General features: G+C 35.4%; 1 protein-coding gene across 8 annotated transcripts in view; it reads right to left on the bottom strand.

Annotated features, from left to right (window-relative positions):
• The window catches only part of PDE1A (phosphodiesterase 1A), a 156,056-nt gene that overhangs the window by 61,970 nt on the left and 76,895 nt on the right, over positions 1-17,191 (bottom strand). The window contains exon 1 of one of the 8 annotated variants that reach the window (XM_027880225.1): positions 11,686-11,890. The exons of the other annotated variants lie outside the window; for them this stretch is intronic. Coding sequence (XP_027736026.1) covers positions 11,686-11,741 — 56 coding nt within the window. The 5' untranslated portion in view covers positions 11,742-11,890. Of the gene's footprint in view, positions 1-11,685; positions 11,891-17,191 lie in introns of those variants that run through there. 8 annotated transcript variants of the gene reach the window in all.

Below are 17,191 nucleotides of genomic sequence, written 5' to 3'. Positions count from 1 at the left end.
ATTTAATCTGAAAGGTTCCCATGACTTCTATATACATTATTTAGAGTTCTAGCTAAAGCTATTTCATCTTGAATTTGCCAAATACTTCAAGATGTCTCACAGTCTTCATCATAATCTAGCTGAATCCACTATCAACAACAAGCTGGGAAATCAAATGCAAACTCATAAATCATGTTACCAAAAATCATGTTTGAAGAAGGTGGCAGACCTTCAGTATGTTTAACTTGTTGGAGCTAATGTGATAAGCAGACAGAAAAGGCACATAAGATCTTATTTCCCATAGTACCTTAAAAGGTTTTATTTTTCCAGCAAACAGCAGCTTCGAGCACTGTTATCAAAGAAGCTGCTAACAGGTAGATTATTCCCTTCACTCCTTGGGACTAGACAATGTGGTTTGACAAATGCTGATACTCATCCTTTGAAAGCAGCATGTAAAGAGGTACAAAGTCCTTTTAGAAACATTAGGAACAAGCTATCATAAAAAAGTTAACGGATGTTCTTTGATTTAAAACAGCATAAACCAGAACTGATAACTTTGTAGTGAAAATATTTTCTCAACTAATACTAAGAAAACATATTGCTGTCATTGCTTTTGAAAGCCTCTTTAGTTCAATTTCTGCAGTTGTAAAGGACAGAAGATTGGTAAGTGTCCAACACCAAAAATAATAGCATTGTCCAATGATCAAAGAATCAACTATAACAACATGAGTGTCCTTTCCTCTAATTTAAAAAGTCACATAGAAGAAAAAAACCCCAGAAATATTAAAATAACACCCGTTTGCTCCATGATTTCTCTGTGGAATCAAACTACAGTAAATACTATATAATCTGTATATAACTAACATTTTTGTTTTCCTAAAGTAGAAATTAGATTCGGGACAGGATTTCTGTGCTGCATACCACAGTTCAACATATATAAATGTGGCCAAGCCTTAACAATTAACACTTCTGGTAACTGTTAAATTAGTTTAATTAATAGTTACAGATTTTTTTTTTTACACATCAAATGTAGAATCTGTATCCTGGTAAGTAATCTGGATCCTCTGTACTTATTTAAAGATTAGTTTTTTCTTTTTTCAAGAAATTGTTCCCCCCCCCCCCCCATCTGATAGCACATGTGCATGGGTAACAATATGTCTTCAACCTGTACAGTCAAAACAGTCTTATTTTCCTTCAAGATACTTTGCATTAGTTCTGCTGGACTCTTTATACACAGTTAGATTAGGGGTCAGCAGATGAATCAGGGTAGTTGGTTCAGCTGGACTAATGGGTCAATATAACAACCAAGATACTTGGATCCAAACTGTAACTCATCATTTGATTCAGAAGTTCTACTTTTTCTACTTATAATTAAACTTCAATTCTTGAAGTACTAGAGCATTAAAATTTTACTTTTAATATATAATCACACCTTCCAGATGGGATGACAGAGCAATTTATCTTAAATTTTGTTTCCAATGTGTATCCTGGGTTCTGAGGAACAAAGTATAGATTTATATTTTTGGAATAAAACCATGAAATGTAAAGACCCCAAATATTTGCATTATGAACTATGACAGACTATTGCATAAAATATTAAAATAAGTTATATTAGTCTGCCTAAAACATTGTAGAAAAAATACCATCACCTTAATTCAGATGTACTTTTACTGAATAATTAACATCATCTACAATTCTATTTTCAGTAAAAGAAGTTTTCATTCAAAAGACAGAGCAACACATAAATGCTTTAGCACAACAGCTGCAGTGATTACAGCACAATTTTGCTGTAAAATCATTACCATCTCAGTGGTTCTGAAGGATATAGTACATGCAGTGTATATGACATTGTAAAAATATGAATAGGGTTTTTATTTAAAACTGCAATACTGCAATTAAAATGTAAAAAAAAAATAAATTAGGAGATGCTAGAATTCAGCACTCTATGTGTGAAACTAACTTCTGACATTTGGAATTGTTAAAAATAAATGTTCTGCTGAAGAATTGCCAAATAAAGTACTTCAAAGTAGGTCTTGGTAATAAGAAGTAGAACATTAGAATAGCTTAAACACACTTGAGAGCTGTAAAAACGTTTAAAAGAAGAAAGAATAAAGCGGGTAAACTTTTTCCTTATACTTTTTAAGAATGGTCATAAATAGGATGAAATGTAACATGGCTACTCTTATTGACACATGAAACCTTGATTTAGGATTTATCTACATGGGAAACTAAATTTGAGTTACAGTGAAATAAGAAACTGAAATTCACTCTTCTTGAATAGCTCCATCTTTGAACACCTCAAGATTTGTAGAACTAAACAGAAAAAAGATTCCCAGAGGTCTTCAGGAAGAGTATTTGCAAAAAGGAAGGTAAACTGGATTAGAGGCCATTCCTTAGTTGCTGCAGTTTTCTTTGTCGTAACTCACTCTAAACATAAGAGTTTCTCCTGAAAGGTTGCAAATTTTCTTTTAGAAAGAATGTTCTTTAGTTATCACTCAGTACTAAGGACCAACACCATTGTACAAGTGGTACTGCTAACAAGAGCATCAGATCCAGCATCCTATCCTAAGGCAAAGTACATGGATTGAGCCTTATAAAGCACCTCTCATACACTTTTAGGGGAAAAAAACCCACTAAAACCACTAAAAATAATTCTCAGAATTTCTGTCCAACACAAAGATCATCTTTCTTAGTTGCTAAATGACACACTGCCCCATTACTTTCTAAAAAAGGCCCACACTGATCTCAAAATTAATCACATAACTAAATTCATTGGGTTATTTTTTAATTACTTGTGAGAATGCTTTGAAATGTTCTGTTTGTTATATACACAATAGAAGAAAGAGCTTTTAGCTGGGAGATTACTGGGCTTCTAGAAAGCATTTGTTTATAAGAAAACTTCAACCCAGCTTGAAAAACATAAAATTCTGCCCTTATTGTCTGTCCCTTTCTAGGACTTAGGAATTAAAATCTGACTTTAAAGTCATGACAGTACAACATCTCTAAATGTACTCCTGCAGAGATGTGAAATCCAGTCTGAAAAGTTCAGCTCTCTTATGGTCACGATTAACATAACTGCCAAGTTTTGCTTCGTTTTTCATAGGTCTACTGAATGAGTCACTAGTCTTCAGTTCCTCTGCAAAGCCTTGACGTTCCTTTCAAGAACCTGGCTACATTTTCATTTCAAAATAGAAAACTAGTAAGTTCTTGATTCAACATCACAAGATAATGTTTGTCGACACACTTACCAAGGAAGAACCCTGTGTGTATAAAAAAGCAAAACAGGCAGTAAACCAGTTTGTTAGTAAGTGTAACTACATACTATGATTTGCTTGTCATATTCTCAAACAACACATTGTTTTGTTTTTCCATTGCTTTTCATATCTTTACTGCAGCATAATTTTTATTGGAATTCTCAGTTTTGAAATCAAGTTATTCACTTTAATCTGAAGTAACATTCCTCAGAGAAGGAAGCCGGCAGTTTGCCCACAGAAAACAAGTCAGCTTTTCTACAGCAGCAAACAGTCCCGGCAGCAATCACAAGGGAGTGCTTACCTGCACAAAGACCACAGAGAAACACTATAGCAAAGTGGGCAGCAGTTAAATTTCCTAAAATTAATGCAAATGAGAAAGTGCCTTGTTCAGTAGTCTCCTACCAATATATTGCTTTCACCTGCAGATATCAACATGATGTCTTGAATATGCAATGCAGGATATCCTTGAATGGATAATGGAGAAAGGAAAACTAAGTGCAATGCTAATTAACAGTTTGGTTCTGGTGAATGTGGTTTTGCATGTATTCCTTAATCAAGCAAACCTCAAAAATAAGCACTCAGGGTTAAATTAGAGTGTTTACAGCCTTTTTGATTGTGATCATTGGCATAAAAGTTCTCTTAAGATTTTATTGCCATTATAGACTGAGAATAGTCATGTTGGAGCACAATTTCACTCTGCAAAGGTAATGTGTGAATGACAATGAATCAGATGGATATCACCTTTTTGGGCAGCCAACACCCTTTCCTAGGTCAGCAAATGACAGCGACTGCTGAACACTGTCTATGTGCTTATATGGCTTGAACAGCAGCATCAGGACCTGGCTGGCTATCTGCTCTGCAGTGTTCAATAACACTCCATTTGACCATACTAGGAAGTGAGACTTCTAAGCCATTTTATATATATCCCAGCTCATTATTTCTGTGGGTTTTGAGGTTTTCTTTATGCCGTATTTTATGTTTATTGATGACTAAAAGTTCAATTGTAAGCAACGTTCAAGGCACTTCTGGACTCTATACGATTTTTCAATTTATTTAAAGATTCAAGGACATAATTCAGAAAGATGTTTGAGAGATTTCAGCATCAACATTGTCCAGAGATTTCCATTTTGTGAAGTAATACAAAGAAAGAGAAAAAAACCAACAACGTGCATTTCTTACCATTGAGAGGATACATCTTAGGGGAAAAAAAAAAAAAACAAAAAAACAGAAAAGAAAAACAATTGCAAAACATTCAGATGAAAGGTAGCTGAAAACAGCTAAAAACTTTGGTCCAACTTATTAAAAACTTTGTAGTGCTAAAGTGATTAAAAGTAATCCCATCAATAAATAAACTATATGCACATTGAAGTAGAAAAGGCGCACACCCCAGGATGCTGGGGGATAAGACCAAGCAACAGGGAGACCTAAATCTAGCTTTTTAACATGTAAGGCAAATGCAAAAGTTGTTAAAATTTGGATTTCCTTCCTTTTTAGAAAACCTGTGATGAAATGCGTGATTGATTAAATGACAGTATGCAAGAAAGTCAGGTAAAAGTTCTCCTCTAAAATAAAAAGCCAAGGAACATGAATGAAATGTGAACAAGACAAAGTAGAGACACTGACATTTAATATATTAACTACACTAGTACTTCATATTTTTATGAAGAAACTTGCACGAGGCTCAGTAAAATTCAATTAAATTGAGATATGCAGGAACAGCTAACAATAGCAAAAAAAGCAGGCATGTGTGCACCCAGAAAAAAAAAATATGATCCATTGCATAACTATTTGGAGAATAAAGCACTATAAGTAATTTGTATAATTAATCTTCAGTTGTTATTAACTTTGAAATTTGCTGCCTGACAAATGCGATTCTAACTTTGCATAGATCAGAATATATTTTAAAAACCTGATAATATTCTATTGCTGGATACACATTAATGGATTTCAAACCAAAAAAAAACATAAGTAAAAAGCAGCATAATAATTTTCCTCCTGTAGATCCTAGATCAGGTATTGAAGCAAGGCATTTGTATTATGGTGAATCAGATTTAATGTGAAGGTAATCCAGGGAGAATTTTAAAGTATGCTTTGTCAAAAAATACCTGTTTTCTACCCTTGTTTCCAAAATGCATTAGTATTTAAATACTTGTTTAGGCTTTCCATTCACTACGATAATTATTGTGAGGTCACATCAGCTGTATTCAGTTTAAATTTTAATCCAGAACAGTTAATTTCAGACTCTTTTCTGGAATACCCTTACTGAAGTTCAAATGGGGGGACCATTAAATGAACACAAAACAGCAGAGTAAGATATTCTTACAGAACAAAGAAATAAACTTTACCAAAATGATTTCACAAAATGACAACAATAATTTTCAGAGAGGATTAATCAAAATAAGATCTAATTATTTTGTGTTAATAGAGTTGGAGTTGCTTACTCAACCACAGGTATTCTGCTAGATTCTGATCTATTGAAACAGAGATCTTGGCACCTCCACCACAAACGTAATTACAGAAATGACATTAAAATTTTCTAAACTTTCACAACTTCATTTATACTATCTAGTTGTTTGACATGGATTGAAATTATTTTTGCAGTAGGAGGAATTAATTAATTCCATTCAGAGGCAGAATAGCTTGACATGCAGATACATATTTGATTATACTTGATGTGAGCCCCCCAAATCTGACAACATTCAATTTAATCGTGGGAATAATTCCTTTGAGAGGAGGATTTCTGACTCTTACCCCAGTGACTTACCTCCTCTTATTACAAACCATACTGTCCTAACATTTTAAGGCTGAAAATCCAGGCTGTGATTCTTTTCCATTAATTACACTAACCTCACAATTATAGCTGCATTGTGCTCCTACAGGCCCTTTTCTTTTCTTCAGAAGCCTATGAAAGTCGCTGAGCTAACAGATGCAAATTTTTTTAAACACCAGTACTCAGTGTTTCATTTATCTCAAGGATACATAAACACAAGTGCAAAGACAACAGCAAAAAACCTGTGCCTTTTCATCTGCTCTGCCATTCATCTTTCCATTCATTCCCAGCTGCCTCCAGCTCTGACCAGGCATAGGCACTTCTCTACTCTCTCCACCTGTTCCTTAATGGCTCTTGGATGCCCACTGTCCACTGTCATGTTCTAGTTGTGCCCCTTAACCTCTTTAGCATTCCCTCTAATCTTAGGACCAGGCATATGAAATACAAACTTTGCCTCTACAGGCTTCCTTTGCTTAGGTCCCTTGACATTTCTGCTCTAAACTGAGCCTGATCCTTCCTAGTTTTACTTCTTGATGTTTGGTTGAGGGTTGTTTGTCCTCCCTGCACTTAAACAGGCACGCCAAAATGGTGAACTGAGGAGTACCATCATTAAGAGGTGGTACTCTCCCTCACCTTACCTTTCATTTACAAAATATACCACCCATAGCTGTACAGGTCCCACAGTGAAGAATTTTATTAATTCACAGCTGCAGTTTAAGTTTAGATGCACCATTTCATCAAACTTTTTAAAATGTTTACCTAAGATACTAGGAAAGAAACGCAATTGTAAGTATATAGCAATCAAATCACTAGGCTAGGCAGCTTCCTCCAGATTTGTATTGTGAGTCCTATTCTAATGATGACGCAGGTATTCCTTTTCAGTATTTAATTGATGAAAAACAAGTAAAGATAAATCTCCCATTGTACTGAAAAACTAAAGGCAACTGTTTCCTAATCCCAATCACTCTACAATATAATGCTGATGTCAGTAACAGTGTTAGTCATCACAGGTTAGAATTTTAGGTGGCATGAATCTCAGAGAACACGAGGAGTTACATTAGCTTAAAGAGCACACATGTTTTCCAGTCTTTGGTATAATGTTATGAAAAAACAAAATCAGTGTTTTCTAAGTGAAGAGTATCTGCATTGGGTTATGTTTTTTTTTTTTTTCAGTTCACCATATATTTAAAGATTTTTTACAAAGCCATTAAACAACTTCAGTTATGAAGACATAGTAATTTAGAAATACATGATTACCTTGTTCATACAATAAAAAGGCATGGATTAACAGTTCATGAAGGATATTTTACTGCTGTCACCGATGATGCACAATTCATGCTTAAAGTGCACTTAATTCATCTGCAATGCTCTTCAGAAATATTTTAGTCCTGAAAAATTCTAAGGCAGCTGAGCCAAGCAACTGGTATCAGCAAGGTAGGACTCTGGGACTCGCGAGACACAACAGCTCTCCCACACATAGAAGAAGGATTCATTATACAAGTATTTCTCAAACAACCCAACTACCAAGCTGCCTCTTACTGTATTCATAGTTACATATCCTGGAACCTGTGACTTAACCCTAAACTTCATTGGGAAGAACTTTTCCTTCCCTCATCCTTTCATCTTGTTACATACCAAGAATCAGCTTGATGAGGATAGTTGTTTTCTGTTGAAATGTTTGGTAGCCTCTTCCAAGCTCCAAATTATAAATTTGGTACATGCTAAAATGATTTTGAAATTGCATGAAGTATTCTAAGAAGAAAACACATAACCTATAACAAAATAATTATTTGATTTTGCAATCTTTTTATGCATGCTTCATTTAACTCCTACAGATTTCTACTAGCAGTAATTTACTATCATTGTAAATTTAACACATGCTAGGCCTAGATGTGCTTTGGAAATCATAATTACTTTTTCTTCAGATTTTCTCTGAGGTTTTCTTGTGATAAATAAGCTTGGTTTTGAGTTGCCTTCCTGAATCTTGTCAGCACTTCCCAATCCCACATTTGTAGAAGTGTGGCACTTTTCCAAAACATATTGTCTCATAAATCTTATTAAACAGGAAAATCTTTAAACAGTATTTTGCAGACCTACATCAGTGAATGAACATGGAAACTTTTCTTATATAAACAGTATTATAGGACTTCCATAAAAGTCAGTTAGAAAGTTTTGCAGGCCTTTTAGAGATTCTGAACTTTAAAAAGAAACTAAGATAAATATGTCATGATAATCCTGTTCATGATGCTTAAAGATTCTTTATTTAATAGACCTATCATTGCATTTAACTAGCTGCTCACAGTAATTAAAGAGATAAACCCTGCTGTAAAATGGATTAATGGTATTGCATTCTGTCTACTGATAAAAAAAAAATCCCAGCAGTTCCTCTACTGTTTGATTAGACAGTATAATTATGTGATCTGTAAGCTCATTTACAGCATCCTCCTATAGAACTGGACTGTTTTATTTAGCTTTTAGATTTAGCTATCCTTCTAAAATTCAAAATAAGAACGTCTAATTTTGTAGTTATGTTGCAGAGGTTTCCTAAAGTCACATGCTCTATTCCATATTTAGATTTGACATAATCTCAATATTCTACATTTATGTTTACAATTAATGCCTAAGGCATCCATAAAACTTCATATAGAAAACAAAATCACAAAAGCTTTGCAGACCTTTCAGTATATCCCAGGAAGAAAACAAAAGAGCTATTTCCAAATAATGTAGATTTTATTAAGTAGGCTATGAGTATGGATGATTTATCAAGCAAAATTTCACTGGAAATTGTACAGTATCAGAAAAGTTTTTGGGTTTGAATAATGGGCATTTTCTTAGGAAAAGCAGGCCTGTATTTTGCCAAAAAACTCTCATCAGTAGAGCACAGAACAGTGGAAGCATTATGCAGTCACATTACTTTTTTCTGAGTGCTCATAGTGGTACATGACAGAACAGCTTTATGTTTTCAGCAGTTGATTCTCACATGCATCATCTGATAAGGATCATCTGATAAGAATTTTTCTGTTGCTCTACATCAGCAAGCACACTAGACCTCTGCTTAGTTGACGTAACTATAGATCAGCCAATTCCAGAATGTCTGTTTTATCAGGGGAACCCTCAGCAACAAACCACACTCTGGTCCTAAGTCTTAATCTGAATGATTTTTGAATCTGCTTCACTTATTGACTCTCAGAGTAGGACACCAGAATGGAATAAGAAGCAGGATACCCAGCTATGAAAATAAGCATTTTAATTCATGATTCTGTAGTTTCTTTATGTGCATAATTAAGGCACTTAACTCATTTTTTCAGAAAGGAGCAGGTAAGAAAGCACTGACAGAGAAGGAGGAATCAAAACCATATATGTAAAATTCTCATTCAAAACGAACCTATGAAGTTCCCAATTATTTTCTAATCAATAAATTATTATCAACATTATTTTAAATCACTATGAACATGTCTTCAACTCCAACAAAGGGTGACAAATTCCATATTTTTTAAGCTCAGACCAGCTAGTAAGAACTATTTGCACATAAATATGTGTATTATAACCATAATACCTACGCTAGCTTCACTTTCAAGAGAAAGGAATAATTACTCACTTATATCAATAGATTCAAAATTTAATCTAGTGGTCCAGTTGACTCTATGGAGCCAGCTGACCAGACAGAAAATTGCCATCTCAGAATAGGAGAGATGTCTTGTGCAGGAGACTTTTGTCTTGCACAAAAGTACCTGATCTAAAGATTTGCTCACTGCAGTAGATTTGGATTTCTGTGTGTTATACCTCTTTCCTACAATAAATATTAAATATTATATTTAGCAAGTATTGTTTCCATACTAACAATGTAGGTTTAGAAGTCAAATTTTCTAGATTGGATTACTGGATGGATTAAAAAAAGATAAAGCTTCTGGAGAACTGGAGTATATTGTATCTACCAGATAGAAGATGTAAAGGTTTCTGAAGGTAGAATGTAGATTTTTGTTATTGTTTAGTTCAGTCATTTTCTGAGAGAATTATAGAAAATTTCAGCTTCAGTTCTTTGTCTTTCAGGAGGCACATATCAACTGAAAATATCTATAAATGTCAGAAAGAAGCACTGTATTAAACTGCTTGAAGAATCACACCTCAAAGGTCCCTTGAACTTTAACCTGTCTATCAATACAGGCGGCCACAACTGGAGAGCTCACAAAGTTGAAAATGTCTGGGACCTGTTCAACCAAAAAAGAAAAACACAAAGAAAACTACTGCCACAGTAAATGAATAATTTTATTTCCATGCCTTTTGTTTGAGATGTATTTCTACACATTACTGTACAGGACACACTTCCAAGGAATTGCACATACCTGGTGGACTGGAGGAATTGGCTTCCTCCCACTGACCCAACAAACAGTGCCAGAAGTCACTTTGCTGCCTGTGTGTTTTCTCAAATGAGGTTAAGGGAAAGGAGCCAACCTACAGAGCAATCCAGTCTTCAGGTTGGAGGTTTGGCATACATTTCAGCTCTGATATTAAGTTAAAAGAAAATCTTAAACAGGACTTGGAAAAGTATTAACAAAATGGCTAATCAACTATAGATATGGGGGGAAAAAAGAACAGCATAATAAAGCCATAATGTACCACAACTGCTACCAATGCCCATCTGAAGCACAGAAATGCTTAAGTAATAATAGATCCCTCATATTGATTTTGCTCTAAACCCTCAGCATTTAAAGCCGTGCAAACAGTTCAAACTGCAACATTTGTATGTTTGAAAGTCATCTCATTGGAAATGCTTTATGCCTGTTTTCCTGTCTTGTTCTCTGAAATAGAAAGAAAAGCAATATAGGCACAGAACTATGGTGAGGATCACAAGCCGATCAAATGTACACAGAATACAATAGAAGAGACAGATTTTCCATTTCCAACAGCCAAAAAACCAAATCAACCTCTTAAAAAAGCTGCTTAGGTCATCTGTGAAGCTTTCTATATAGTAAAGAATTGAATTATGGTTTCCTGTTCCGTTATTTGTTGTCTTTGGTCACTACCCAGGTGCATGGAAAAGTTTTTAAAGTAATGTTTATCCCTGAAAAAAGAGAATTCTTGTTAGCTACAAACTGGCTACCTCCTTTAGAAGGAAGAAGAGGATTTGCTTAATGTGATTCTGGCACACAAAACATAAATCTGGTCTCAGAAAAAAATGCTACATATTCTAGTCCTTTGCTTCTTTCACAAATTATATGCTGCCAGAATTGACAGAAGATTTTACAATCCCCAAAATGCAACGCCTTCTGTGTAAAAATATACATCCTCATTTCTAGTTATCAGCTCTAAAAGTTGTGTGGCTTTGCTTCTTTAGTACTGTGAACAAGACAAATTCTGAATGGCCTGCCATTTATTAAAGTCCCTGTCAAGAACAGCAGCTGCATAACCAGAACCGGAGACTGGAGAGCTCGGTTATGTACATTTTACCCACAACAGTAAGCAATTAAGTGTACAAGCAGTTCCATTAGCATCTAGAGGAAGACGATGTAATTACGGATTTGTACAGCTTGGCCTCAGAACAGAACAAAAACAAAACCAGGAGCTCAGTTTCTGATCAGTCATTGTATATATTAAACATACATTATGCCCAGAAACAGGAGGCTCAAATCAGCTATCTAAGACAGGCATCCTGGTCATTGGAGATGCCCTGGAGTGTCTCACCTGATCGCCAGCTGCTGCTCCAGGAGAGCGCAGGTGTCCTGATGGTCCTGTGTCATGTCTGCCAGCCCTGGGTGGATGTCTCAGGCACCCTCAGGTGTCTCAAATGGTACTAGATACTCGTGTCTGAGCAATTGATGCAAACCTAGGCTGTCAATTCTTTACAGGTAAAGCAGACACACTCTCCTTCAGACAGAAGATAGTTCAGAAATCACTGAAATCTACTTGAAGATAAACGGGAGAAGGGTTACATTTCTTCAGAGACAGAGAGTGTGTGGGATGGTGCTACTGCTGCAGTATGACATAAAAAGCCTGGTCTTGTACATGTGTTGTGAGGAGAACAGAAAAAAGAGAGAAAACCAGAGAGACAGAGACAGAGAAAGCACACATATACTGCAGTCTTCTGAGACATCAGGAGCACAGCTAACCCCTATTTTGAATGATTTTTCACCTTTTTTGATCGATTACAACCTCGTTTAGCAAAGGAGGTCTCATCATTTACTACTGTGCCCAGATTTTACCTCACTTCTCAGTCAAGCGTGATGCCAAATAACATGCATAGGAAAGCAACAGACATTCTTAGCACCACAATTTTTTATATCACCAGAAGGGTATTAAAGGAGCATGGATTAAATCCGCCTTCACTTCTAGGTAAATAACGTACTGGCAGAAACATAAACGGAAACCAAACTACTCAGGTACAATGTATGGTAATGCTTTTGTTGTTCTCCTTTGAGATCAACTGTGTCCAGCAGTCCTAGCTGGGAACTCTATATTCCTAATCCAGTTTATTAGTTACTAGATCTGACTACCAGGTTACCCAGGGAACATGTGAGTGCTCCAGTGTAAGAATCTCCCTCCTCCCCCTCCCTGTGTCCCAGTACTAAATCTTCCTAGTCACTTCCCTTGCTCTTCCAAACAGAGGACACCCGCTGTGGTTCCCTGGGGAGAAGCTGGCTGAACTGTGTTTTTTTCTTTCTCATTCAGCTGTGTGAGATGGTACCTGCCCCCAGCAAACAAGACTGACATTGCTGCTTATCACAAATGAAGCTGGAATTCAGTCTCTCACCTCTCTTTCTCATAGCATCAGCTCATTTGACTCCAAAGTCCCTTCAAATTATATACAAATATTTTTATGTGAGGACAGAAAAGGAACTAAAGGGCAAACATGCTTAAATCTGATGATTATTTTATAGACAATATTCAGAAATTAGCAAATCAGAAAAAGCTAGAAAAATTATAGTATCTTAAAAGATAGTTTATCAACATATCCTATATAAAAAAACCCCAAACACAATAATGAAAAAAAAATAGTTTATCATGATCAATCACGATTTTTAGGCTCTACAATTCTATGTGAGCTCTAAAGCATTTAACTTACAAAACAAGAATCTTGTTAGAGAGTTCAAAGTGTACAAGCAAGACGGATACTGGACATTTGAGGCATATTTTTATGTCAAGATAACACATAGCTGGAGAAAAAGAATAAGCACTTGACAAGAAACAACTGAATCATCATTTAAATGGCTAAATACTAGAATTCTGACTGGCCTTAGCGAATCTGCATCTGTGTTCCCACTCTAACTAAGACCACATTGAGTTCAAAAAGTCTGTCTGAGAGCAAATAGGTGTCTTAGCTTCCTTAATTACAGTTTCATTTATACAAAATTATAGACTATAATTAAGGTATGATACTTTATACCACAGGGCAGTTAGAGGAGCTTATTAAACCAATCACAGTAACTTTCCTAGGCAGTCTCTGTATGTAGATTTTACAGCCACCTCAACAGTCTCTCTGCTATTTGCCATGATCATGCTACAAATACCACCCTTAAAGGGATGATCAGTAATAATTATGACCTTTCCATTTAAAGAGGTTCTGAAAATCATTAGAAACATATAAATACCATTATGCAGGTATGAATGGACTCAGGGCCATTGCACACAACATCCTTATATATAAAGTCTTAGTATCTTTTTCTTTTTTAAAGAAAACACCATTCGTTAACACAATTTCACCTCATCTACTACAAACTAGAAAACTAACCTGTTCAGGCTGTGAAAAACATCTGTTGTATATATGCAAGTAATTAATGTAGTAGCTCTATGTGTTCACATAGAGCCATTATTCTGCTTTTGAGATTCTCATCAAAGAAGATGGCAGTTCTGTTCTTTTACCTCTTTTAACTCGACGTTGTAAAACATGAGATAAAACCATCTTATGCTGCCTTAGAGAGCATCCAGCTACTATCAGTTCTTTGACTTGGTTCTGGCCTATGGCATGACTATTGCCATATAGACATTTTCTCCAAAAAGGTCATTATAAAATGAATGTAAATAAACACATCCTTCTTTCTTTATACAACCTATTCCACTAAAATTAGACTACTTGCTTTATTTTTTATGAAACCATCAAAACATATAAAGAGTCAGTAAGACAGAGCAAAAAAATGGCCTGGCAATAGCTGAGACACTTGTTTCAGCTCTTTTAAACTCCCAATGGCCCTCTGATACTTCTTACCCACTGAAATACCACAGAAGTACCACTGGCCCCACACAGCACAGCTTCTGGGGTAGCTGCACAGAAAAGACCAGAACGTGGCTGTCCCAGACAAAATTGTTCAGCCTGCACTTCTGAGAACACTTGAATTGGCTCTAGTGCAAATCCATAATTGTAATATTTACAGTTTTTTAAAGGAAAGAAGTCCTAGATATTAAATCAGAAAGCCTCATTTGTGAACAATGGAAAAGACTACTAAACTGTACTTTTCAAATAATGCCAGCTATTTTGCTGTAGAATTGCACAGCATACCATATCACATCACTGAAGCCTAAAATAAAACCTTCCCAGAAACCCAAGTGCCCCATAATACTAATTTTAAGAGATTCTAAAGTTATTCCAAGCAAATGGTTTTATCTAAATTTGGCTATTACCCCTATAGTCAAACTGAATTTGAAAAAGACTGTATGTCTCGGGTAAACATAAGAAACAACATGGAATAATTTGTTTTCTCTGTGCATCACACGAGCTGTATCTCACTGTATGTCATCTAAAAGGTAGAGCTAAAGGTTAAAAGGATATTATTTTCTTCTCCTGTGATTCTGCACTGGTACAAAGCTTTCAATAAGTATATAAAGCCTTCTTATCACTCAGTGATCTGAAAAAGATTCTCCAAAACAGTATGTCTCTGAATGTGTTTCTAGAGGTTAAAAAACCAGTTGTCAGTCAAATAAGATCAAAGGGCTCATTCAGGGCTCATCCACCAGTCTGGTACATTCATTTTATTATAGTTTTGCTTATGTACTTGATTCTGTACTTCACTACTGGCATTAGTGAATTCTTTTCATAATAACAGGTACCAAAAGAAATAGAAATGAAAGATAGGGGGAACAAAAAGGTGCATCAGCAGAGGAGCATAATAGTAGTAAAAATGTATGAAAATTCTTATGACTTTTCCTATTTTCTAAGAAATACCTGAAAAGATCAAAGTCTCATCCTGATTTTTCCTGAAACAGGGGTAACAGCCACTGCTTAATTAATAGTTAACTGTTCTGCCCCTTTCTACGTACTTTCTGCTGAGACATGCATTCATTTATTTACTATGACTGAGACTGTTGGATTGTCTAGAAAACTGCTCAATTCAGCTGGGACAGGGCAGCTGCAAAGGCCTTCGAGTGCTGAAGTCTCAAGAGTCCTCACAGAGGAATTCCCTCCAAGGTCAGGAATAATCATACCCTGCACATTCTCCAACCAAAAGAATTTTGTAACAGGAAGGTGAGATAAAAAAATTATGTTGGGAACAAGAGAAAAAAAAAAAACTAATGCCCATATCTTGTAGTTGCTAATCAAGGACATTCAGTGCAAGGGAAATTTTCATCCTTCTGGTCTTCACATCATGCAATATTTATCAGTTTGAACAGGAGGGGTTGTGACATTAAAACTATGAATCTGACCTGATGATTTTCAAATAGAAACACATAAACCTGGTTTGTGCTTGGTTTCAATTTAGAAAGTATTTATGTGAATGTTAAAAAACAGAGATGAAAATATGGTGATTTTAGGTTACACTTTTAGAAATAGACTATAATTTTACGGAGAATGTCAAATCTGATTTCTGAATTTTCTAAAATCAAAAGTAAGTTTTGATTTATAAGCTGGTTTAAAAAAAACAGCAAGCACATGCTCACATAGGAAACATATGCTATATGAAAGAAACCATTTTGTTAAAAACTTGCATAAAAATAGAAATCTATCAAATGGCTTGAAAGAAATACATTTAGAAGAAATCTGTAATTTCTCACATTTCATCATTTAGAGTTACAAGTAAAAGGCTCAACAGAATCAGCAACAAGCTATTTGATCTCCTTTTATAATCTGCATATTCTGCTCTGTCATCACCCTAAAAATGACACCTTGGAAAGCGTTACTTTATTATCAATATAATATGAAATGCTGACTCAATTAAAAATCTCTTAAAAATTTTACAGAATCCTACCAATTTCATATCCCTGGGTAAAGAAAGAGGGGGTTTTAACTTCCTGCAATTTCACAGAATCACAGAATATTCTGAGTTGGAAAGGACCCACAAGGACCATTGAGTCCAGCTCTGAAGTGAATGGCCCTTACAGGGGATAGAACCCATGACCTTGGCTTTCAAAGCTCCAAGTTGCAACCAACTGAGCTAATTTCAGTCAATTAAAAGCTGCTATACCTACCTGACTTATATATTCAGTCTTGATCAAAAGGCATCAATGCATATAAACGTAGTATTTATAGGCATGTCACATTTTATAAAGAATACATGACTAAGAGTTTCTTTGTTAAATATATATAAGCAGTAGGTTCCCTAAGCTTCCCTAACCTGGTTTCCTTCTAATTACTGGAAATTTAAAAATAAAAATTTATCCACCATGAGTGTTTGAATCCCAAGGCTTCCAGTCAAAGCAAGGAGTAAACTTAAGTATAAGCCTGTTTGTTAGAGATGCATGAATTTCCACCCTTATGACAATTTATGATAAGTTCTTGTGAGTTAACTTCTTCATTTTTGTAAACATGAATTACAGGCATAAAAATTAGCTGTGCTTTAATGTTAAGACACAACACAGAAGAGCTTGGTAATGTGGGGTTGTATTTAGTAGAAGAGATTATATTTTCACAACACTTTCTATCCTAGGATATTGTGACATTTTATAAACAAGCTGAGACTTTCACAACAAATTTTATCTCTGTTCTACAAATAGGGATACTGAGGAACATGAGAAGATAGGTACCAGGGGTCATGGGAAATAGGACACAACTTTCTTGGCTCACAGGCTTATTTTTGCCACTCTGTGCCTTGTGTTTCTCCTGTCTGCTGAAAAAGCAGTAGGTATTTACATCACCCAAAAGTACAGCCTCAAGACACCACAGTGACTGACCACTGAAAACCACCTGCCTGGCCAAACTTAACTTTTAAACAAAGCTCAAAATGTTTCATATAAGCTCCAGTCCTGCTGTTTACATTCTAAC

The sequence above is a fragment of the Empidonax traillii genome, unplaced genomic scaffold (assembly GCF_003031625.1).
Source record: "Empidonax traillii isolate 1590-97213 ecotype Southwest subspecies unplaced genomic scaffold, ASM303162v1 scaffold65:size4453928, whole genome shotgun sequence".
Classification (NCBI taxonomy): Eukaryota; Metazoa; Chordata; class Aves; order Passeriformes; family Tyrannidae; genus Empidonax; species Empidonax traillii.
The sequence above is the reverse complement of the archived record's forward strand: the minus strand, read 5'-3'. Positions and strand labels throughout refer to the sequence as shown.